The sequence below is a fragment of the Cyprinus carpio genome, unplaced genomic scaffold (genome assembly GCF_018340385.1).
Source record: "Cyprinus carpio isolate SPL01 unplaced genomic scaffold, ASM1834038v1 S000006479, whole genome shotgun sequence".
In the NCBI taxonomy this organism is placed as follows: domain Eukaryota; kingdom Metazoa; phylum Chordata; class Actinopteri; order Cypriniformes; family Cyprinidae; genus Cyprinus; species Cyprinus carpio.
Genome location: NW_024879154.1, coordinates 361524 through 387826, shown reverse-complemented (window position 1 = coordinate 387826; position 26303 = coordinate 361524). Strand labels below are relative to the sequence as shown.

At 39.0% G+C, this 26303-nt stretch overlaps 1 protein-coding gene across 2 annotated transcripts in view; it reads left to right on the top strand.

Annotated features, from left to right (window-relative positions):
- The window catches only part of LOC109105519 (deoxynucleoside triphosphate triphosphohydrolase SAMHD1-like), a 45169-nt gene that overhangs the window by 18138 nt on the left and 728 nt on the right, over window positions 1-26303 (top strand). The window contains exons 2-13 of one of the 2 annotated variants that reach the window (XM_042754209.1): window positions 4976-5042; window positions 5191-5263; window positions 5346-5506; window positions 5734-5849; window positions 7009-7079; window positions 7370-7525; window positions 8114-8214; window positions 8287-8395; window positions 12850-12941; window positions 13030-13145; window positions 13949-14088; window positions 14380-14469. In XM_042754209.1, coding sequence (XP_042610143.1) covers window positions 4976-5042; window positions 5191-5263; window positions 5346-5506; window positions 5734-5849; window positions 7009-7079; window positions 7370-7525; window positions 8114-8214; window positions 8287-8395; window positions 12850-12941; window positions 13030-13145; window positions 13949-14088; window positions 14380-14469 — 1292 coding nt within the window. Of the gene's footprint in view, window positions 1-4975; window positions 5043-5190; window positions 5264-5345; window positions 5507-5733; window positions 5850-7008; window positions 7080-7369; window positions 7526-8113; window positions 8215-8286; window positions 8396-12849; window positions 12942-13029; window positions 13146-13948; window positions 14089-14379; window positions 14762-26303 lie in introns of those variants that run through there. The other variant, XM_042754208.1, reaches the window with a different exon arrangement.

Below are 26303 nucleotides of genomic sequence, written 5' to 3'. Positions count from 1 at the left end.
CTGTGACATTTTACCGTTTCAACTTATAAACTCCTTGAGATTTTAAAGTCAGTTTAATAGTATTGAAATTCAAGTTGAATCTAGTATAAAAAAGGTTTTAAAATTGCTTAAATTATTTCTATGAATTAATAAGTTAGCATGACTTTTTCATCATAGCATTTTTTACGAGGTGTATTCATTTTCTGAAACCAAGCACCCACTTTTTTCTTTTTTAAATTTATGAATCGCTCGCATATCTCCTACAACCTACAAATAAGGGCTAATAGAGGTTCTTTCTTTAATTATTTATTTATAATGTTTATTCTTGAAGAAAATAAGTATTTATTCTTTAATAAAATTAGGGACGATCCAAATATTTGTAATGTACAATAATATAGGCCTATATCTGCCTGCAGTTAAAAAGTTATATTTGTTTTGATTCACCCATTTATGTAGGATACAATTAGCCTATTCTAAAAATAAAAATAAAAATAAATAATGTCTTAAAAAAGCCATCGGCCTGAATAAATTTTACCATTATAGAATTGGGGTAGTAATTTAGGAGGTGAAAATACAGTGAAATTACAAATGGCATGGTATTTTAAAGCATGACAACTGAAAGGTTCCATGAAACATTTATATGATGCATTTTTTTAAACAATGGCACTTAAAGTCTTCAACTGAAATATTACTTTTTCAACCATATAGCCTGTGAATAAATAAATAAAATGCATACTTTTCAGTGAAAGAACACAAGAAGAGTGTAGGTTGTGCCTGGTGTTTGGATTTGTACTTCAATATAATGAGCTCCAAGTTTAAGAATAGACTACACTAGGTTTTTTTTTTTTTTTTTTTTTTTACTCTCTATTTAACAGCATTAACTTACAATGAAATGCGACTTCCTTCAGGCAGACTGAATGTTTTCCTGTCTTATGTTGGGTCAGTTTGCGCGAGTCCCGTGCGCTGTGAAGCGGAAGCAGCTTACGGAGGATTCCGCCTGGTCTTAAAGCCTTCCGCAAACGCCTACGTTCACAAATAACAATGATTAATTCAAAAAAATAATGATAAATTATCAATTGATAATTTGTTATTATTTTGGTCTAGTGAAAATAATAATATGGGCTGCGAGAAAATAATGAATAAAAAGAGTAAGGCTGCTGTGAGTGCAGGCATGTTTCAACCCAGTAACATGAGAGCACTGTTCCTCACAGCCAAAAAACAGACCGAGCTCAGTTCATCTGGAGGGGGCTGGGGGGGTAGTTCTGTATAACTTGTGGGGGTCGAGATAAAGGTGTGAATCTCTTGCTCTTTCATATGGACAGTGCCTTATGAGGGTTTCAAACTTTCAGAACAGGTTTTAGGACAACTTTAAAGAAAGGTTTGATCCACTTCAAATAGCGCAATAAAGTTTATTAGTTAAAACAACAAAAAAAAAAATGTAGTTGCATTAACTCAAAAAAACAGGCCCATGGCCTAAAAAAATCCCCGATTTTTTTCACAAAAAGGCCTAAGGCCTAAATCAGTTTTCTAGTCTATATTTTCATATCCAATTTACAATTTAAATCAATTTTTTTTTTTTGCCTCCCTACTTAAAATCAATATTCAAATGACAAAGAAATTGTTCAAAACAAGTTTTAATATAACAATATATTATTTTTTAATACTAGCCCATCATGCATCTAACCATCCACTCGGCGTTAAGAGCTGTTCAGGTTAAAACTGGCAGCTCCGCAGTGAGTCAGTGTCATGGACGGAGGACAGAGCAAACTAAGGCCTAAATCAGTTTTCTAGTCTATATTTTCATCTCGTTATGTCGCTGGTTTAGGTTATGTATTTATTTTTATTTCTTATATCAATTATTTGTAAATATAGCAGACACTGTCTAACCATGTCTACACCGGACGGTCTTGTTCATATAGGGCGAAACCTCTCTCACTTGGCAGCAGAGTATGTGAGAGTGGCGCGGCAACAATTTCCCTCCGTGCTCCGAGCATTTAATAATCACTAAGCTCCGCGGTTCATTGATACCAGAAACACTGCTCCGCCTTCACTCCGTGGCTAAAGTTGAAATGTTATGTTCATAATAGCTTATAAAAATAAAATAAAAATAAATAAATAAATGAATTAAATTACAGGACAGTTTCAAAGGGGATTAGGTTATTGTGTGCAAACTTTTTGTCCTACCAAACGCCAAACTAATAAAATTGTCAGCATTAAAAGGTATAATTGCTGCTTTCTGCTGCGCAAATTTTGTTTGTAATGAAAATAACAGTTTACATTTTCGTCAGTTATTTTATCTACAGATCGATCCATTTGTTACAGATTTCTGCTCATTCAAAATCAGATACAGATGAAGTAGCCTACTGTAAGATTACATTTGTTTGAATGCATTATTGCGACAGCGATTACGTGTGAATGTGCTGTATCTTTTTAAATCATGCTTTAACCCGAAAATATTCAGTAAAAGGAAGACAAACTCCTTGAGAACTAGCCTGTAACATCCCGCTCGACTATTGCCGTCATTATAGTCTTCTGATCGGAGAGATTATGTGTATCAAGCTATAGCTAAATATGTTTATCATGTGAATTCTTGCTAAATATGCAGTTATATTACGGGCTGTTGGCATGAATTGTATTCGTGATGGAGCAGTGCTGGAGCGAGTGAAAACCACGACGCTCCGACTTTTAAAAAAAATCCTCTCCTCGCTCCAGTCAGAATCACTCCGCTCCGCTCATACTCTGCTCGGCAGCGTGTCTCAGACGCGCGGGGAGGGTTGAGCCCAATCATTCTCAAAACATTAAATATTTACTTTATTTCAACTTTCGTTTTTGTGTTTCAGAGGAAAAATCAGTGTTAAGGCATCTCTCCGTTACAGACCGTTCTGAAAGAGGAATTTATACAAACGCGTATAAAATGCTTTAAAAACTTTAACAGAGATGTCTAGAGGGTATTTAATAGATCTGCCTCCCACGTAAGATTTTTCTAGTTACTAGTCGTTCATTTGTCATTATTCAACTAATCGCAGGTTTATATTAAATTTACATCTGTAATCCAGCCTTAATATATTCCACGCTCAAGCACATGCATTAAGTTTGTCACAAAGCACAGGCAGAAGTAGCCTAATAATTATGAAAAAGGAGACATTTTAATTATTTATTAATAAACAAATGTTTTCTTGTCGGCTGCAAGATGAAATTCACAGTGCTGCCTCTCTCCACATGGACGCGCCTTTAAACAGAAATACAACCTTCACAGATTACATAATGCTTTCGTTTTGAATTGATTCGTTTAGAAGACATTTCAAGCTTTCTGTAGATATATTTATCATGTATGTGAGACACACAGATTTTCAGTTATTTCATTATTAGGAAAAAAATCACGTGATCTAGAGGGCGCCTCCCTGTCATGCATGCGCATTAATAATTTTTGCACAAACACTTGAATATAAATACTAATTCACATTTTGCATATGCATTACAAAGTAAATAATTTTTTACATGTAATTATCCAAAATAAAACCAAACAAGATTTGTAATGAAGATAAAATATGTAGACAAATAAGAATAAATGCTGCACGTGCACTCAGCATCATGCGCAGAGCAAATCTTGCACTGATATTTTACGGAATATTATACATTTTATATTATGCATTTAAATGCGGCTGCAATTTATTTATTTATTTTATTTATTTATTTTTACTTTACTTAAATTATATGAAAGCAAGCAAAGAAGACTCTTTTAAAATCACTGAAGTTGTCAATTAATGAAGCTCTTTTGTTTTACATCGTGTGCACTTTGTTGATAAGTGAGGATGTTTTATTAATCCATCCATTCTTTAGAGTTGCAATGATTTAGTTAAATCGTGCAGGTTTAATTTATTTGTTTCTTGTTTTAATTAGGCCTAAATAATGGGAGCGAAATTATACAGTGCCTCACGTTTTACTAAAATAAAGAAAATAATTTATAAAACACGCAAGTCTAGCTCACTATAGGCTACCACTTTTAATGCTCCGATGCAAAGTAAACCACATTTTCTTTTTAATAATATAACACATAATTCATATTATATAAATAATACTGCACACTATTTAAATGTGTCTAATCTAAATTATGGTGTAGAGAAAATATAAGCACAGGTTCATAGGCTTGATATTTATCCTGCTTGAATTCGTTCTAAGAAACGCACATATCTTCATAAGGACTAAACTTTCATCTGTGAATATTAAATATTTTTTCTTTCATTTTCCCCGACTGCAGTCAAATATAACACTTCGGTGAGGCAAAGCTGACATCTATTTGCGAAAATGTGCTTTGATGCGCTTGTTCGAAAACTTGTGATTAAAGTGCCACTCAGCGGTCAAAAGCTGCAAATGCACTTTACAGACGCCGCGGCGGCGGTAGAAACGACGTTTTGGATGTCCACCTACTGTATGTCATCTGCATAACAATGATATGATGTCTGATGCCAAAGGAGATAGAGAGAAAACAAAAGAGGGCCTAAAACGGATCCCTGTGGGACACCCCATTTACATACAGCAGAAGAGGAAGTGATGTTATCAATTTCTACAGAAATTGTTCTCCCTTCAAGATAGGGTACAAACCAGTTTTAAAACCATTCCCCTGATGGCTACATACTGCTCAAAGAAAATCAAAATGGCAGGAAGGAAGTTCAGCTGATTTTGGGATAATTGGTATCGATGTTCTCGGCATGATCCAAGGAATCGTGACAATAGGAAGAACTATTCAAAAACTACTATCATTTTTTCATTGAATTATAGTTTTCCATATCTGTGTGCCAAAACCATGCAGGTGATTGTTGTCATAGGCCAGGAGGAGTCCGAAAAAATGTTCACGAATTCAAAACGGTGGGAAAATTTTCATGATGGAAACCAAATGATTACAATAGGTGCTTGGCTCCTAATGAAAGTGTTGTTTTTTTTATATGCTTTTTATAAAGTTTTTTATTTATTTGTTTATTTTCTATCTGTTTCTCAGAACATGGCATAACAGGGCCAGGCCTTCCGTTCCTCACCGAAGCGCATTTGGAGAAGATGGGTGTTTTGTAAGTGTTACTTCATTACAGTAGAACCGCGCTTCTTTGAACTTAGAGTTCTACCACAGTCAAGCCCATTTTGAATATTAGCTATTCATTCCCAATTTATTTTTGCAGTTCAAATGGCGTGTAGTAAATTCTGTATTTCCTTATTCAGCCCACTGGGATCACGCCTGCAAATTCTCCACTGCCTTCAGAAACTCTGGCAGATCTCCAGTGAGTCCATGAAGGTATGCAAAAGCTTTGGGAAAGCTGCAGATCTCTCTAATGCTTGTGCCAGACATTTCCAAAGGTGATGTGTTTGTGTTGCAGGTCTTCAATGACCCCATCCACGGCCACATTGAGCTGCATCCTCTGCTGGTGCGGTTCATAGACACGCCTCAGTTTCAGAGGCTGCGGCACATCAAGCAGCTGGGAGGGACTTACCTGGTGTTCCCCGGGGCTTCTCACAACCGCTTCGAGCACTCCATCGGGTATGTGTGGATGCACATCCATCAGCTTCTGATCGGATCATGAAATGGAAAGCTCTTGCCGAGCTGGAGCAGGTTTTTGCAAATCTATGAAGAGCAGCAAATATAATCAGTATTTTTTTGGCATACAGTGCACCGATAAATCTTGCACAGTATTTCAATTTGGATTGGTGTTTTCTACAGTCGCTGGTTCTCATGTGTTGGTGCTGCTTTGTGTTTGTGTGGTGCAGGGTGGGATATCTGGCCGGATGTCTAGTCCAGGCTCTCAATGAAAGACAGCCAGAGCTCCTCATAACAAAGCAAGATTTTCTGTGTGTGCAGATTGCTGGCCTGTGTCATGACTTGGGTGAGTGACGCACATGTCTGGCTAGAAAGGTGAGAGAGTCACAACATTTCCACACCGCAAGTGACTCATGTTCGTTACAGTCCCATGATAAAAGGAGTGATTTAAAGGAACGTTTCTATAATCTGGATACTATCTGAGATTTGATGACTGACTTTGAGCCTTGATCTCTCATCTAGGGCTGACAAAATGGCTGAAAAACTAAATTCAAATTTTGTACTTAAATATGATCAATATTCAAATTATATTAGAATTTAAAAGGCATCATTTCAGTTAGGGGGAAAAAAAATTGGCTTCTCTCCTGAGGCCATAAGAGGGCGCATCGCACAAAATATTACTAATGCACGTTTATTCAAAGCAATAAAATAACACGACTATCTGTGGAAAAAGTGCATAATGTTTAAAATAATGTTTATAAACTGAATAAAATTAAGTTACTTAAACAATTATAACCAAAACAGCATCATAGTTTAATACAAAGGGCCAAAAGCCAATCACACAGAATACTTTTTTCATTTATAAACATGAGATGCAGTGGGATGGGGAAAAACCGCCACGAAGTCTCAAGTTTTGTAAAAGTTGGACTTACATTAATTTTACATGACTTTCTAAACATGTGGCTCTTGTGCGAGACACGAGAGCAATGGTGATAGATGTCCCTCTAGAAAATGCGATAAATATGTGTTCTGTGTGAACGGCTTGGATTCAGTTATGACACAAACAACGTCATCTCCACATCGATGTTCTCTTTTTCTGCAGTATTTTGAAAGAACAACAAAGCAGCACCGCATTCAGTGGGTTCAGCTGGATAGACTAACAAAAACATTATGCAATGACTCTTACATCATCTGATAAAGCTTCCTGATGCACACTTAAAATAAGAATGCACTGTTTTTGCATTCAAATGTGGATTTGAATTTTAAATTTGCCGAATATTCGTAGTTCTACTTTTTATTTGACTGCCATACCTCCTACTGCTTTGTAATTTGGGCCTAATTTACCAAATTTGACCACAAACCAGGAACAAGGTCAGTGACTAGATATTTTTCAGGATTCAAATGGGTGAATTGGGTTTCACAACCGCTAATCTAAGAGCACATGCTAATAGCTTTAATGGGTTTGCATCTTCATTCTTTAAAATAGCCTTTTGTCTTTTGTTTAGGTCATGGCCCCTTTTCTCATATGTTTGATGGCATGTTCATCCCTAAAGTTCGACCTGGTGAGAAATGGAAGGTACGTGTGTTAAAAAAAACATCCCCAGCGTAAAACCATGCATGTGATTGGCCTGTTTCCCAAGAGCAGTAGCCTCAGCTTGTGTTAGTCTGTGCACCGTTAGTAAACCTCAAGGGTCTAATAGCTGACCCTGTGGTGTGGAATTATCTTGCGCCTGGCTTTAGTTGGAGAGTGAGGTAAGTGACGGCTCTGTGTGTGGAGGAGGTTGACACCGCACATCTGTCCCTGTAGCTCTGTGGTGTTCATCTTTGTTGGCCTGTAGATCTTATAAGCAGGTTTGATTTCTGCAGCACGAGATGGCCTCGGTTCAGATGTTTGACCACCTGGTGAGGGTCAACGGTCTGGAGGAGGTCATGGTACGCCATGGGTTGACTCTTCCCGATGACCTGATATTCATTAAGGAGCAGATCGCCGGGCCGCTGGATAACTCGGTCTTAAACAGTTCGGTACGTACGGCTGCTGCCTCCTGTAAAATACATCTATGACAAGGCATTGTTTGACATCAACACATACTCGTACTCGTTTCTGTACAGCTTTCAGGTTCAAGTTGAGCTTTGTTGTTGCCGTTCAAAAGAAATTCAAACACTAAATAACATGACTATAACTTTGATACGACTTTTCCAACCCACTCTGTCCATGGAAACCGTTTTATAAAGTGTTATTGTTGGGAATAAGGTTACAAAGTCTTTATACCAATGGTTCAGTTTCGTCATTTACTCGGATTCCTTGTTCTGGGGAGCACTGTATTTGTGCGTACTGGAAAGCTTACAAGTAGCAGCATAGTAAACCCTACACTGGTTTAATCCAAGACCGCTGAAGCCATGTGGGCACTTGATATGAAGAACAGACTGAAATGAAAGTCAAAATCCAGCCTCATTGCTTGTGTTATTCACTATATTTGATTTGGGCTCTGTTCATCCCTCATCGCTTCAGAAACCACTTTTACTGTTTCCCAAAAGGATTCCAAGCCGTGTTTCAGAGACTCCTCTGCTCTACTAAAAGTAACGTGCAGCATTATTCTTCTAACCCTGCAGTGGCCATATAAGGGCAGGCCGATGGAGAAATCGTTCCTGTACGAGATAGTAGCAAACAAAAGAAACGGCATTGATGTGGATAAGTGGGATTATTTTGCACGGTAAGATGATTTGCACCACACTAATGATGATGTTTTTAGTGTTGCTAACTGAAAGTGTGTTCTTTTGGACAGTGATTGCTATCATCTCGGCATTCAGAACAACTTCGACTACCAGCGCTTCCTCAAATTTGCACGAGTGTGTGAAGTGAGAGGAAAGAAGCACATCTGCACCAGAGACAAGGTACGTTGTGCAGTTGTTATACTGACTGTAAATTCATTAATTTAGCTTATTCTACCGTGCTCAACTGATTTCAGAGCTCGCTCCTCTTTGACTTTATTTATAACTGTTTAAACGAACAGATACATGCATTCAACAGAGTCAGGCTGTAATTCAGAAAAGACAGCACAGTAACAGCAAATAATTTGATGTAAAACATGCTATGGTTTCGTGTGCGTATGGAGCAGAAGGCGCTCTCGAAGCTGTGATGACTGACACCATGGCACCACAGCACAGCGTCTCGTACATTTGGTATGTTATTTTTAACTAGAGTCATATTACAGAGACCAAAGACTCGTTATGTTCAGTGATTTTTAACTTAACCACGGTCAGCAGAGCTGCTGTGTTTTGTTGATGACTGGGGGGGGGGGGGGGGGGGGGCAGTTCTCCTCTGGCCAGACGAAACCAGCATGGCATGGTTTAATTCCAGGCTGCAACACAGGTGCAGAGGACTTGTCTGGTTCCTGTGGTCTTGTGCCGATGGTTGTCAAGGTGAAGGGGTCTTCACAGGGGATCTGTCTCTGGGGCGCATCTAGTTAACATGTTCTCTGCTGACATTCAGGGCTGTAGAGGTCATCTCTAGGTGCTGATCCACCATCTGACCTGGATACAGACTGGATCTGGTGGCTACAGTGACCTCGGAATAAGAATGAAACAGACTAATATTAGCGTAGATGCCATTCTGCTCCAGTAGGCCTGAGTGAAATGGCATAAAATCTACACTGGGAGCGCTGAGGTGTTCTTTTGGGCATTTGGTTAAGGTGAGTTTACAGCAGAGGAAGCGTGTCGAGTCTTATCTGCCGGCTCACAGCAGTGCTACTGGACTAAATGGTGTATCATTTCCATAGCGGCGACTCTTTACTTCAGTGTCTGCACAGTTTTCTGTAGTGTAGCTGCCGAGCGTCCCGTGAAAACACCAGCTAGCATTCAGACACCAGAAAGCACAATATGCTTTTTTTTTTTTTATAGTTTGGAAGAAATAATATGAATGCCGGTTTTTTTTTTTTTTTTTTTTTTTTTTTTTTTGCTGAATGGCTGCGGTTGGTTGGTTTCAATGCCAAGTTTCTGAAGAGTTTATTTATCACTCATAACATAATTTATATGCACATGGCTTTTTTTAAATTCCAGCCAAATCAAATATGTCATGTGGCATTCAATGACATGTTTATCAAATTATATCTGGGCTAATATAGGTGAAAATGCTTATGCTCCTCAGTAAAATAAATAAATTAATCTTCATATAAACATATTTTTGAAACAAGGTAAAATATAAAAGTAATGACTTGTAAATCTGGTGACACTCTGTCTGTATATTGCTGTTCTTGTTGTGATGAAAAGTTATTGGTTTTGCAGCACTGCAACAGTCACAAATTTTTATGATAAAAACCCAGTACCAGTCATCATGAGGTTAATGAGCAGACATGTCCAGATGTCAGACAGTATTCTGCTGACAGGTTGTGTGTGAGGGAAACCTCTCTCCTGTTGTGTGCAGAACAGGACTGAGCACTGAAGCGTGGACCTAAATTTAGCTGCAGTGAGTACGTGGCCATAGACTCAAAATCATATTAAAGTCATAGTAAAATAGGGGACATTGAATTAAATAACATTTGATCAAACTTTGGTAATTGCCTTAATCTTCTAAAAAACTGAGAAGTTTGATAAAAATCAGCTGTCAGTTTCAGCCAGTGATGTCTGAGCGTTCAGGGCCGTTTACAGACATTTTGAGGGGCAGGGGCCCAAACCAAAAAGCAAGGAGGGTGGGTGCTTGTTAATACAAATGATCCAGTTGTTACAAATATACAATTAAAAGAGAAGACACGCTGTAATAACTGACTTTATTGTAGATGTTTTGATAAGAGTGGGCTCTCCCTCACTCTCTGAGCCTGCTTCTGTCTCATCTTCAATGGAATTAGGGGTAAGTTGAGCCACCCCCTGCATCTTGGCAACTGTACACTTTTACTGTCATGTGACCATGTGTTTTGGAACCACCTATCATTTCTGCCAGACTGAGAAAAGGAGAAACACATTGGGGGAAAGGAAGGCACCACGGCCGTAGCCAGGGTTTGGAAATTAGTGTGGTCCTGGGTGGGAAATGTGCTATAATAACCCACTCATTATACACACTAAACACTTTATACAGATATGTAGATGTTTGTGAAAGATGTTTTCTCTGTTTTGGCGGAATGAGCATTGTTAAATTATATCACACTGATGTACAATTACAGGTTAGAGGTATATCATTTTATCAGTTGTTTATTATTCATTCAGCAATACATAGGCCTATTACTGTTATAGTTTTCATTAATAACCATTGCTTTAATTTAACACAATATGAAATAGCATATACGTAACATACTTGTTCTACAGACCTCTGCACTAGTGTTATATGCTACTGTTGCTTTTGATAGCATTGATAACGTTTCTGACAGATAATATGATGTGGCTTTGTTTTTTTTTTGTTTTGTTTTTTTTGGCGTTTGCCTTACCTTATGTGGTATCCTGTCAGCAAAAATGCAAACAATTAAATATTGAAATTTAAACTTCATTTGGTTGGTTTTATGTTGTTAAAGTTAACTTTAAGAAAATAAATATGACTGTTTGTAGAAGGAAATTATTAAATACGTTTTTATATTGTTATTAATTTCACACGGGTTTGAATCAGATTCGGTCAGATGGTCATTTTACACCCAGATGGTGCATCTTACGCGTTGACTCAGGTCAACTTACCCCTAACCCGGGGCAAACTGAGCCATGGGAACACATTTTAATAAGAAGCCATATTTTTTGAACCCTTTGTCATAGAAACATTCTGATCATTTAAAATGATAGGAATACTTTAATTTGAAACTGGATAGATACTTTCATTGTACTTCTGCGTCATTTTTCCCTTATCTTGAGGACCACAATAGTAAAAAGTTAATATTTTACAGCATAAATCTATATTATATACTAATAGACAACTAATTTAGAAAATTAATACTATATTTGTAACTATTTATAGGCGTACTATTAATATGGTTTTAATAAAATATGATGTGTTATAGATTATTAGTATCAAGACAGGTGATTATAATGGGAAATATACTTAAATAAAAGAATTAAAGTGTGATAAACTGATAAATATTCTATAACCTGCTGGCTTGCTGGAGCTTTGTATTCATGTTTGCAATGTTGAACTGTCTTTAGAAGCCTCCCTTCGCTCTTTCTCTCTCTGTCATTTTTTTTGTCTACAAAGTGTGCCAACAACAGCAAATGTGGTGTTATCTATATTAAATCTGATCAGGTACAATAATTTGATTAAACATTATAATTCTAAGAACATGGATATTTTGTACAACACTTTTTGAAGGCCGAGTCATTACTGACGAAAACAAACTACCAACTAATTGCTAATTCAGCAGATCAACCACTGACTAATGTGAGTCGTAATGCATCTACCTGGTAATGCAAGGACCTTCGGGGACAGTGGCCTCCACTCTCCAGAGAGCGGCACACAGATTGTGAATGATGCTGCGGAGCATGCGGGAAACAAGGAGTGGATTAGCGTAATCAGCGGATCTTTAGCGGAGCGATAACAGACAGATTTGAGCTGGGGTGATGGGGGTTGGTGAGAGGGTCACCTCAGCCGATGTGGACAAAGGGGCAGTGGCTCTGGCCACCGGGCCACCCCTCTGTGCACGGCCCTGTGTGTGTTATATATTAGCTTGGGCTGTGTGGAATGTCAATACAGTACATATCCTGACAACAGTATAACGTGTCTGTTGTCAGTGTCTTTGCTGCATAGTTTATTTTGCAGTAGCACAGTACTACTAAAACCTTTGGGCTCTCAGCCCCAGCTCATCCATGTTTCTCTATCACTCTTTATCACTCAGTAAACTTTGACTTGCTTAGTTGGGGTTTAAATTGAGTAATAATTATCAAAAGCGCTGACGCGATCGTCTGAGAATAAAACCTGAACTGAACTAAACTGAGCTGAATAATGAGCCTGTTGTGTTTTTAGAGCTGAATTTGGATTGACAGACATGCAGTCTTAGTAGAACAGCTGTGATTTCTTGAGAGACACACGATATACAGACTGTGCATGCCTCTAACATAGAGCGTATGTGAAAACCCAACACAGAGCTGCAGCGTATGGCATCAAATCTCCCAAAACAACCATTTCTGTAACACGAGTAGCACACTGATTTGTTTCTTTTCTCATTGTAATGTTAATCCAGGTTATTAGAAAAATAAAGGAGCGCATGACCTCCGGTGGCTCGACAGCTTCTCTGTGTAAAGCCAACTTTTCTAAAGCCACCCGGAGTCTTTTATTTTTGAGCAGGTTTGTTCAGGTTCAGAAGTGTTTTTGTATCAGTCAGAATTTCAAAGAAATCAAAAGCCTTTCTGATTTTGCTTTTTTTTTTTTTCAATGTTTACAGGAAGTTGGCAATCTCTATGACATGTTCCACACTCGTAACTGCCTCCATCGCCGGGCGTATCAGCACAAAGTGGGCAACATCATCGAGACCATGTGTGTATTAGCCTCATTTAACAGCACGTTGTCATGCTTGCAGCTTTCAGCTGGACTGAAGTGTTCTGTCGTGGTTGTCTTGAATCAGGATAACGGAGGCTTTTATAAAGGCTGATCCTCATATTCAGATCCAGGGCTCTTCTGGGAGGATCTTCACCATCTCTTCAGCTATAGACGACATGGAGGCCTACACCAAACTCACAGGTGCGTCCTGATCCTGAATCCTGCACTTCCTACAGCTGCATTTGTGCTCCTTCGGGCAGTCAGTCACCGTCCTGCATCAGTCTGACAGGTCTGGGTGGGTGGCTGTGTTAAATGCCTTAATAGTTTTAATGTGTTATTTTCTTCCAAAAATGATTAATTGATTACTGTTAAATCAACAGCCCTAATTAGTTTTTCTTAATCTGCTGGCTGATCCCCAAAACTTCACTCTGTGCTTCGTTTTTACCAAAATGCTATTTTCTTACTTATGCTGCTCTCTTGAAAATTTGCTAAAATAAAATTAAAATTTATTTAATTTAAAAACATTTAAAAACAAAACAAACAAACAGTCAGATCAAATAATCGGAGCAAAGAGAAGCTGAAGGATGATTGTAGAATGCGATTGAGTTGCAGATATGACCAAAATTCTATTTATACGATATCATATATTTGATGCACATCTGGTTTTCTCTCAACTATTTACATTCAGTAAAGACACGTCGACTGTGTTTATGTCAGTACTCCACATGATTATTTGAGTGTTGAAAGAGAACTGAAATGCTGTCTGTGCTTGTGAGACTCAGTGTAAGTGCCACAGTGAGGTCTTTTGCACGGATTAATGCACTTATGAACTCTTTTTAACATCACGCTTTCGTGCTCTGACATGTCAAAGTTTTAATGCTGTGCTATGTGAATATATTCACACACCAGTCCTTTATTGCAGGATTAGCAAGCATATGGCTAAATGTTACACCCTGACATTGTTGAATGAGGTTTACATGATCAGGGATTGTGTCCTGTTTCAGATCACATATTTGAGCTGATTCTGTACTCGTCTGCGCCGGAGCTGTCTGAGGCACGAGCCATCCTGCACAACATCGTCTGCAGACGGCTGTACAAGTGTGTGGGTCAGACCACAGCCGAGACGCACGTGGACGCCTCACAGGTCAACCACACATAATAAAGCTGGCTTTCAGTGGGTGCACATAAAAGATGAGAGAACTTTAAAAGTGTCCTTGTTTGTTTTGAAGATGAACAAAAGTCTTATGGGTTTGGAATGAATAATGACAGAAAGTCGAGTTTGAAGTGAACCGTTCATGACCCTTTATAGGAGAAAGGTCTTGGAAAATACCAATTTTGTCTCTATAAAAAGATGGTCGATTCAGCTGATAATGAAGGAGCAAAGTGACTGAGTTACTGATTAAATAACTGAGATAACTTCTCTGATCTCTTGCAGGAGAAGCTGCTTGCCTGGGCAAAGGAAGTCGCCAGTTCAAAGCCCAGTGGCACAGACGCCAACCTGACCGCAGAGGACTTTGTAGTTAGTGTACGTTTGCTGTTTTGTTTTAACCGCTACAAGCTGTCAGATCCCATCACACCCCACACACTATAGTAGTCAGAGGTGCTTCTGCATACAGACGTTACATGAAAAACTGACACTTCCCCTGTTGTGAAGGCAAGCAGACATTTTTGAATACTGATTTTAATTTTAAATGTACGTGATTAAATGGGTCATGAAATGGACTTCTGGAATGACAGGATGTGAAATCGCCATTCATCAGTTAACATGAGCTTACAAAACTGTGTAATTAAAGGATCAGCCAAGTGGTGTTTAAAGGGGTCCGAATATGCTTTTTCATTTTTTTTAACTTTATTAGTCTTAAAACAAATAAAAAACTACAACAAATGACTCGTTTGGACTACAACACATATTTTCCAGTATTTGTGATAACACAAATACAGACGAATGGGATGAGACCTGGTTGAGCTGCACTAGAGAAGGCAATGAGTGTTATCAGTATGTCGGAGACACGCTAGTGTTCCCAAGACAGACGAGCTTAGAGTGGTTACAATAATCCGGGTTTAAAACGCGCTCAAATTGATTTGATTTTGACGCAATTTTACACTGAAGCTCACAGCAGACAGCTATGGTAGGGAAGGACATTTCCCGACCAGGCGCCGAGTGCTGCCAATCACAACACAGACTGGCCCAGCTAACCAATCACAGCACACACAGGTCCAGCTAACCCGAACCAATCACAGCACATTGTGTAATTACTATCTTAATAGTAGATTGAGTAACTACTATCAAGATGGCGCCGCCGAGTCCGGTCGCCGTCCAGGTCACTCCGCTTAGATTGTGTTTTTATTTACTTTTTTCGATCTACTTTTGCTTTCTCTTTTTACACACATAACCTCTGCACTGATCACTTACGACAAAGGAACACTTTTGGACATTGGATACCGCTTTACTAACCTGTTTCAGGACACTTTATCCCTCAACCCATCGTGGCCATCTGAGATTTTCCGGAACGCCGAGATGAACAATGGCCACCTGAATAACCACCCGAGGCGACGGATCAAGAAACACCGCGGGAAACGCACTGGGGTCCGCAACAGACTGAGAAAAAGAGCACACAGTCCTCCTCTGCCGAGCATTCTGCTCGCCAATGTCCAGTCTCTGGAGAATAAGATGGACGATCTTAGAGCCAGGATTAGGGCGTGGCGATAAAACGATAGCGATATGTATCGCGATAGACATGTAATTGATATCAATAAAAAATGCGTTCGATAAAACGTTCCTTTTTTTTTTTTTTTCTTCGTCGGAAGAAACCAGAGGTTGCGAAGCTCTGCGAAACTGTTACCAGCCAATCATGTAACAGTTTGGTTGCACCATATCGTTGTCTCGTGTTGGATTCTTCAGTAACAGAACCGGCGTGGAGTGGTAAAGCCTTATTTGTTCGGTGAGTGAGGTAGATAAGATGACTGACTGCTGCGCCAATTCTGAGAGAGAGAGGTTTACAAAACTTTATTCAAAACAACACTAAATCTTCAACAATTCACATTATATTGAAGAAATAATTTTTTTTACAAAAATTACATTTCCAAAACCAGATGTCCATCAGAAACAACACACAAAACCTCATTAACACACAACAGATCACTGAAACCCGTCTCATTGTTTACAAGACTATAGTATGCAAGTTCTATCTTTAGTCTGCCAGCTACTAATTTCTTAAACATCACTTCAACATTAGTACTATTTAACTGTAAACCTTGATTTTTCCTGGTTTTCCATATTGCCAATTTCACAGTTCTTATTAAATAATTTAACAGACACATCTTCCTTCTTTTTGAAAAATTATATTTCACACCCCCTATAAAAACTTCCTGCTGAGAATTCTTCACCCAAAGCTTGAAACAGTCTACTAAGAGCATCAAAAAGACCTTCCAATCCTTTACATTTTAAAAACAAATGTTCTAAATTCTCTTCCTCCCCACAGAACCTACATCCCACCCCTACTACTGGGTTCCAGGTGTGCCACATGTTTGTCCGTAGCTATTGCACCATGAATTATTCTCCATTGAAGATCCGCTGTTCTTTTCTCGCTTGGAGGTTTATACAGAGTTCTCCATCTATCTCTTACAAGAAAATCTGCCTTCAACAAAACTGGCCACCTTGAGATCTTTTTGTCCTCTGAGTAACACTTGATGCAAAAACTTTTACTGCAGTGTTATATATAGGCTTTCTTTTCTTTGATGTTGTTTTCAAACAAATCCAGCTGTGGAGTTTTTAAAAGACAAAATTGAACCTGCGGATTCATCCTCTTGTCTTTTCGCCGATGACAGCAGCAACTCTTATTTTTGGGAAAGTCCGGTTCATTACTTTGTGTCTGACAGAAGTCCTTGTCCAATGCTTTTCCTATAACCACTTGGTAATGCATTGACAATTTCTTCCACCAGCTTTTTCCGTCAAGCGCGAGGACTTTAATCCTGTCATTTCTTTCAAGGGTTTCCACAGATTCCCATCGGTCATTATTTAAAAGTTGCCCCAAACTTCACAATGCCATGTCTTTGTAAACATGCACGCACGCTTACAGCTGACAAAAGTCCTTGTCTGAATCATTGGGTTGAAAAACAAGCATTCCTCTCGTATCCAACTCCCAGATTCATCAACATCTCTTTCCACTTTAAAAACAGTTCTCCAAGAGTGCAACATTGACCGGTAAAAAGGTGTAATTTCGGACAGATTCACTTTATGCAGTTCCATTAAAAACAGATGTCTATCTAATTTAAGACCACCTGCTTTTTGTAGAATTTTTGCAGTCTCAGTCCAAGCGCAAATCCTTACAAATACAGAAACCTCTGAGCTGCTTGATTCTAAAAGCAGAGATCTTGCTCCGCACATCCACCAGACCGTTGACCTCCCTCGTACTCTGGAAGGTAGAGTGCTGCTGCTCGAATCCAATGCCCTCCACCTCCAAAAAAAATCCACAAAATGTCCTCTGTATTTTGCAAATCAATTCTTCAGGGTGGTTCCATTACAACTGAGTCCTATGCCATAAAGTTGAGGCAGCCAGATTGTTCACAACTAGAACTCTCCTCTGTATGACATCAATGGTAATAGCGATTTCCATTTAAACAATCGGGCAGGACACCTTTTCCAGCATTCCCCTCCCATTTCTACTCTGAAATTGCTTATTTCCAAAAAAACACCCTAGCGTTTTCAGCCCATCCCTTGCCCCACAACACTCCACCAGGTAGTTTTTGGAGGTCCTTGCCCACCCTTCCACTGGACCACTAATAAGTCCCCACTTTTTCCCCAATTTACCCTAGCTGAAGATGCCTTTCCATAATTTCTCATTGTTTCAGTTAAAATATTAACATAATTTTGATTTGAAATAAAAACAGTTACATCTCATCAGCATAAGCTGATATGGAGATTCCACGCCATGACATTAATTCCACTGAGATCTCTTCTTAGCCTGCACAGCAAAGGCTCATAACAAGGATATATAATTGTCCAGACAGTGGACAGCCTTGCCTGATCCCTTTTAACACAGGTATTGGTGCACTCAATCCTCCACCAGCTTTCACAATCACAAACACTTCAGAATATAACAGTTGAATATAAGATATAAAATTCTTCCCAAACCCAAAATTTTTCAAAAACCTCATAAAGATAGGTATGATTAAACTCTATCGAAAGCCTTCTCTTGGTCTAACGACAGCACACCCAGGTCAACATTATTGAATTGATTAAGATCAATGACATCTCTTAACAAAAAAAGAAGATTGTCCATAATTGACCTATTAGGAATACAGTATGTTTGATTCCCTGTGAACTAATACTTCCAAAACATGTTTCAACCTATTTGCTAAACATTTGAAAATTATTTTATAGTCCATGCACAATAAAGAGACAGGTCTCCAGTTCTTTAGAAGGCACAAATCCGCCTTTTTAGGGAGCAAGGAAAAGGACTGGGCTCTTCAACAGCTCTTACAGGAAGTACCTGATTCCTTACACTTTCCAATAAAACTTCATACAAGTCACTTCCAAAGTACAATTCCAGAATGTCTGATAAAACTCCTGCCGGCAAGCCATCAATTCCTGGTGAACGGCCATTTGATAACTGTCTCATTGCCTCGGTGATCTCCTGGAAAGTAAAGAATCTGTCCATCCAAGGATTCCTTCTGTTCATTTGTCAATTTCAGTAGATCACTCAGCAAATCAGACACACATTCCAAGATCACAAGTCTCAACATCATACAGATCCGTATAGAAATTGACTGCCAGTTTACTTATTTCCAGTGGGTCAGAGGTTATGACCCCGTCAGGCCACCGAAGATGATACATTTGCTTTTGTGCTGCACACTTTTTCTTTTCAAGATTAAAAAATATGAGGAAGGAGCATCCATGTCTTTAAAGAACAAATTCGTGCTCTTATATTAATGCTCCTTTTCCACTTGTTCTTGTAATAATGAAACCAAGTTCTTTCTTTTTATTCAAAGTTCATTTTTTTATCCTTCCATCATCCTTATTTATCACAAGAATATTCTCCAAAGATTGTATATCACTTTGAAGTTTTTGTACCGCTGCTTTCACCATTTGGAAGTATAATGTGAACTATAATTTTGACAAAAGGTTTCTTATGTTTGCTTTACCGACCTCCACCACATAAGCACATTTTCAAAAGAAACCTTTTTTTTAACTTCCAGTCCTTCAAAAAGAATGTAAAAATTCTCACAAAATAAAGGGCATCTTGTAATAGTTTAGTATTAAAATGCCAAAAATAGTTTTGGTTTTGAAGTTCTTTTCATATTCAAAGCAAACAATATCAAATGGTGATCTGAAAAACCAACGGGGAAAAATAGAACACATCCGCTATTTTTATTATTCCATTCTTTACCTATATAAAATCTATCTAATCTAGCTCCGCTAACCCCTATTATTAGATGCTTTGAGCCAAGTATACTGTTTTATTCCCGTGTTGCTTCTTCTCCAAATATCTATTAAATCAAAACTTTTTAAATTTTTTTAAACATACAACACTTGATTCATGATGGGGTTCTATCTCCATTTCTATCAAGAATAAAAATCAATGGTGCAATTCCAGTCAACCTTCCAATGATTGTACAAACATTGTCATCAATTTTTTGAATAGCACTCCTCAATTGTAAAAAAACGAAGATCGACCTCACCACGCTCAGGTCCATTGTTGGATGCATATAAACATTTATCAGTACAAATACAGATCCTCATATTCGATTTTTAACAACAATATTCTTCCTTTTAACAATTTCTTCAACAGCTAAAATATTACCATTTCATTCCTTTAGCAAATAAAATGGCTTATGTCAGCACTTATATTTGTCCCATGACTTAAAAACACTTGTTCCTTCCCCCACCATCTACTCCATTCAGATTCATTGTCTACACTTGAGTGTGTTTCCTGTAAGAAAAGCCACAGATAATTTTTTAATACCAAATAACTCGCGATACCATAGCTAATTTATATACCATCTCTACCCCCAATTCTATTTAAAGAGCCAACCCTCAACAGCTCCACATGGAAGAAAGTAAAATATAAAGAGGATAGAAAAAGAACAAAAAAAACCTAAAGAGAAATGTATCACCCCCTGGTGGCCTTAAACATTATGAATTTGTTTTGAGAAACGTTATTTTTATCCCTTCTATAGCTTTGTTAACATCTTTCTTCAACCTGAACCTTGTTTGTTTGCTTAAAAACGCATCAAAGCTAACATTTCTCTTTGCAACAATTTACAATTGTATGCATGAATTTATTCGTCAATCCAGGAAAAAATTCTTTAACTTCAAAACAGTTCTCTCTCAAAGGTCTCAGTCCAGGAAGGTTATTCTATATCTTGCAATTTATACACATCGTCCACACTTCCACATTCTTGTGATCCAAGTTGTAGAGACATATCAGAGAACTAGCATCATCATCTCTCATCCCCGGAATCAGCATTCACACATTTTTCAACTCAGATTAGACATTTCAGAATTTCATTAAAAACTCTTTCAATGCTAACGTTAGCTGACATCATCATTCAGTAACACTAGCGCCTCCAGTTCAGGAAATATCTACAGTGAGTAATTTTTTACCAGAATCAACCCATTTCATCATGTTCGTTCTCAGTCTGACTTTCAATCACTCCATCACTTGCTCGATGTTTCCTCTGTGATCCAGCTTGAGGCTGGCACATCCATCAGAAGCTGACTTGCTGCTCTCACCAAGGCAGTAGAAGTCACTCAGGGCCTACATTCAACTTCATACTAACCTGGGCCTTGTGTGGACATGCGTGCCGTTATTGTGCCCGATGTCCCCGCACTCAAAACATTTCAAACTACCGTGTTTGCATAAAATAAAATACGCTTTCCACTTTATTGGCATGACTCTGAACGAAATGTCCCAGCTCTGGTTTTCATTTAAGAACATAAACACCTGCCGCCCCGCCTGAAAACATAACGTGTGTTTAAGAGCAGCGTGTTTACTACTTACCCAGCGGGATCATCTTAATCTCACTAGCCTTTTGTCCATATCGCGACAAAGCTTTCTCAATTTCGCATTTCGAGTAAAAGGCGGCACACTTGGATATCATAACTCTCGTTGTCGGAGCAACAAGCGGTTGATGAGTAATAAGAAAATCACCACTTACCACAATTCTGGTCGCTTTATCAACTGATTTAACATATCTTCCTTCTCGACAAAAACCACCAATGCGTTATTTCATCCTGGATGCTGTAGTAAATGTTCTCATACCCAACCTTTTTCCACCGATTGCCAGCAACACGTCTCAACACAGTGACGCCCTGAGCCGGTGACACACCTGATTCCATGGCGGAGCGACACCTGTGGACACTGTCCCCGCAGGGACAGATGCCATCCGGTGCCGCCTCAAACTCACAAACACTCCAAAACAAACCAGATGTTTAGATTTTAGAAAAACAAAACACATACATTTCATAGAAACTCCCGCATGCCCGAGACAACATAAATAAAGAGAGAGAGAGAGCAAAGAGAAAGGAGAGAGAGAGCATGGAGAGCTAGAGAGGAGCCTGGAGCAAAATATATGCGGAATCATGTAATTATATTTCTCTTGACTGTAAGTTAATTTGCATGTTTCATTCATACAAACCCATGTAATTTTAACTGATATTTTTTTATACTTTTTTTTCCCTTTTCCGTTCTCAGAATTACGATAACCTAGCAATCATCCTGCGGCGTCTTCTCAAAGGTGTCAAAATAAATCCATTTTACAATTTTTACTTCGCTATATATGCAGATATTTCACTAAAATGCATTGATAAACTAGATGATCTCTTATTCCGAGGTCACTGTAGCCACCAGATCAAGTCTGTATCCAGGTCAGTACATATCCAGCCCAGATGGTGTATCAGCACCTAGAGCGGACCTCTACACCCCTGAATGTCAGCGGAGACCAGAACAACTAGATGAGCCCCAGAGACAGATCCATAGTCAAGACCTTGTCTCAGATGACCACCGGGACAAGACCACAGGAAACAGATGATTCTTCTGCACAATCTGACTTTGCTGCAGCCTGGAATTGAACTGCTGGTTTCGTCTGGCCAGAGGAGAACTGGCCCCCCGACTGAGTCTGGTTTCTCCCAAGGTTTTTTCTCCATTCTGTCACTGATGGAGCACTCTTGCTTGCTTAGTTGGGGACACTTAATTTTCAGCGATATCGTTGACTTGTTTGCACAGATACTATTTAAACTAAATAAGCTAAGTTATTGTGCTCCTGTAGCTCAAGTGGTAGAGCATTGCGTTAACAAGCACAAGGTTGGGGGTTCGATACCCGGGAACACATGATAGATAACAATTGATAGCCTGAATGCAATTGATAGCCTGAATAAAGCAAAAAGACAGTTCATCATTGAATTCAATGTCATCATCCAGCTTAAATTAAAATTAAAATTAAATTTATGCATTTAGCAGACGCTTTTATCCAAAGTGACTTAACTTTGGATAAAAGCGTCTGCTAAATGCATAAATTTAATTTTAATTTTAATTTAAGCTGGATGATGACATTGAATTCAATGATGAACTGTCTTTTTGCTTTATTGACACACTTTCCTATTTAATGCTGTTCAGTTGCTTTGTTACAGTCTGTATTGTTAAAAGCGCTATATAAATAAAGGCGACTTGACTTGACTTGACTATATACCACCAAGCAAATGAAGTCAGAAGAACGCAACACGCTGCATTTTTTTATAATTGCTTTCCCTTACCACTGATCTATAGAATTGATAGTCCCACAAAGATATCAATACCACGATTAGTTTTAACAATATGCAACCACTTTATATTGATATAAAAAAAGGAGTTGAAAACTGCCTAGGTGTATTGTTGCTGCAAATTTAAACCGGAAAAAGCATTGACACGCTATCACACAAGGGACCGTCTGACAATTCCACCAACTGGGTTAAAACGTCCAATTTATTTTAATTACAATGACTTTTAACATTTAAATAACACACTGTCAAATTCTAAAGCTTGTATTGCTCATACTGATTTTCTAAAGGTGAGATTTTGCCAATACCTCCCTTCATATATGTACAGTACACAATAAAATGTATTTCTTATAAAAGGGTTTTTCATGTTCCAATGGTTGTAGTACTTTGCTCGATACAAGACTGACTTACTACAGGTTAGATTTTGCCAATATCTCCCTTACAGTATGTACAGTACACAAACATCTTTTTAATCACCAAAAGTTTTTTTTTTCATGTTCCATAGGTTGTAGTATGTTGCTAGTTACGATCCCACCTTTTGCCGATCAAACCCAGGTCGATCACATCAAAATGCTAAGAGCAGACACTTAACCATCTGCACCACTGGAGCTAACAAAATACTGATGCCAAATTGCCAATAGGGCAGGTAATTTGCATAAAGTGTAAATAGACATTCCATATGTTTTATTCCATTGAAAGTGCAATTCATACAATACATTTAAACCGAGCTACTTTAAGACCATCTCCGAACTTTCTACCACGACTTATTTCTGTATACTTTGATTGACAGATGTCTCGTCCAGTCAGCGGTGAGTAATCCCAAACCAATGGCGCTGTCTCAAACTATACCTACCTCTTCCGGTTTGTCTGATTTGTCGTTGTGTTTTTTGACTTGTTTTGTTTTCGAATTTGTCATTGTGTTTTCTAATTTGTTTTAATGCTTTCTGAATTGTTATTGTGTTTTCTGAATTGTTATTTTGTTTTTTCGATTTGCATTTGCGTTTGTAATTTGTTATTTTGTCTTCATAATTGTAATCTGTTTTGCCCTTCACGGCCACCGTACCTTTGTGATAGAGAACGCTGCTTACATGTAGGCTACAGGAAACAGTGAAGATGTTGAATTAAACATACACACAATCAGCTTTTCCACATGTTTATACTGGTCCCGATAATCAGCTTCTACTTAGCGCTTGCTCCATTTCTGCAGATTCGTTTTTGTGAATGAATGACTTAATCCACCTGTTGCTTTGGTCTTCATCAACAGCCACTTGCGCCACCTGCTGGTGAGTGACTGACAGCAGCTTGAGATTATGCATCAGTGCTCTACTGTACACTATTCCTACAGCCCCTGGATGTGCAATGGCGAATTTTCTGCCGAATTTTACCAATTGAATTTGTGGAAGTGAATTTGAAAAGTGAAATGAAATGGAACGAAATTTGCCTGTCGAACATTATACATCATATTTTTAAACAGACTGAATAATTTGGTAGTGAATTGATTTACAAGATGGCGCCTCTGAGTTCGGATGCAATCCAGGTCGCTCCACTTAGATTGTGTTTTTATTTACTTTTGTATTTCTTTTGCTCTCTCTTTTTACACACATATCGTCTGCACTGATTACTTATGACAAAGGAACACTTTTGGACATTGGACACCGCTTCAACTAACCTGTTTCAGGACTCTTTATCCTCCAACCCATCATGGCCATCTGAGATTCTCCGGAACGCTGAGATGGACAGGACAGTAGAGGCCGGTAAATCCAAGGGTGGAGGAGTGTGTTTCATGATTAACAAGAAATGGTGTGACCCCAGGAATATCTCCACTCTGTCGCGCTCCTGCTTGCCTCATCTTGAACATCTATCCATTATTTGGATTTTTCATCGATCATCGTTACTGCTGTTTACATCCCACCACAAGCTGACACCGGCTTGGCTTTGTCTAAGCTCCACGATGTGCTCAGCGGCAACATCAAAAAAACATCCTATGCTGCTATTATCATCACTGGGGACTTTAACAAAGCCAACCTTAGGCAGGTCATGTCAAACTTATACCAACATGTATCCTGTCCAACCAGAGGACTGAATACAATGGATCATTGCTACTCTCAGTTTAAGAATGCCTACAAAGCTCGCTCACTACCAGCTTTCGGCAAATTGGACCATGCCACCATTTTCTCACACAGGAAAATGTAATAGAAGCAAAGGCCCGTTCAAGAACCCCCAGTGCAGAGGGTAGTGACGCGTTGGTCCACCCACTCTGAAGCCATGCTACAGGCGGCTCTGGATGACGTAGACTGGGACATGTTCCGAACGAGTTCCTCTGACGTCAGCGAGTTCACAGATGTAGCATTAAGCTTTGTAAACATGCTAACCGAACAAGCTACGGATACAATAACTATAAGGATCTTCTCAAATCAGAAACCATGGGTGGACAGAACAATATGTGCTGCAGTAAACAAACGCACTGTTGCATACAACGCCAGGCTCTCATCAGGGAACATGAGTGAGTACAAAACATCATGCTATGCTCTCCGATGGGCAGTAAGAGCCACCAAACACTGATACAGGGAACACATAGATTCACATTTCCATCTAAATGACTCCAGACGCATGTTGCAAGGATCTGTGCCTTTGGAAACAAATCCTCTGCAGCTGTGAGAGTAGAACCGTCACTGGCTGATGAGTTAAACTCTTTCTATGGCCGCTTTGAATGCAATCACAGCAACGCAGTGGCAGTCAGAGCAGCGATAATCATGTGATCACCCTGTCTGAGGACGAGGTTCGAAGGGCCCTAAAGCAAGTGAACGTCAGGAAAGCAGCAGGTCCTGATGGGATTTCTGGCCGTGTTCTTAGGTCCTGTGCTGATCAGCTTGCTGGATTGTTTACATCTATTTTTAATGAGTCCCTGGCTACCTCCGTGGTCCCCTCATCTTTCAAAAAATCTGTCATCATTCCTGTGCCTAAGAACAATAAACCCTCTTGCCTGAATGACTATCGTCCGGTTGCCCTCACGTCAACAGTCATGAAGGTCTTTGAGAAACTTATAAAGAACAACATTTGCTCCTCCATCCTTGATACTTGATACCCTGTTCTTCAGTTTGCTTATCGCCCCAATAGATCCACTGAAGAGGCCATCTCTCACATCCTGCATTCTTCTCTCACGCACATTGAAAGCAGCAATGGGAACTATGTAAGGCTGCTATTCATCAACTATGGCTCAGCTTTCAATACTATAGTCCCCATCAAGCTAGCTTCTAAACTTATGGACCTCGGCCTGAATTCTTCACTATGCAACTGATGATTCTTGATTTCCTCATCAGTAGACCCTTAAGTGGTGAAAGTAGGCCAGTACACCTCCAACTCCATCACCCTGAACATGGGAGCTCCACAGGGCTGTGTCCTGAGTCCCCTGCTCTACTCTCTCTCCACACATGACTGTGTGTCTTCCCACAGCTCCACTTCTATTATCCAATTTGCTGATGATACTGTGGTTCTGGGCCTCATTTCCAACAACAATGAAGCCGCATACTTGGATGAGGTAGAGAAACTCACATCATAGTGCCAGGACAATTGTCTCTCTATGAATGTGAGTAAAACTAAAG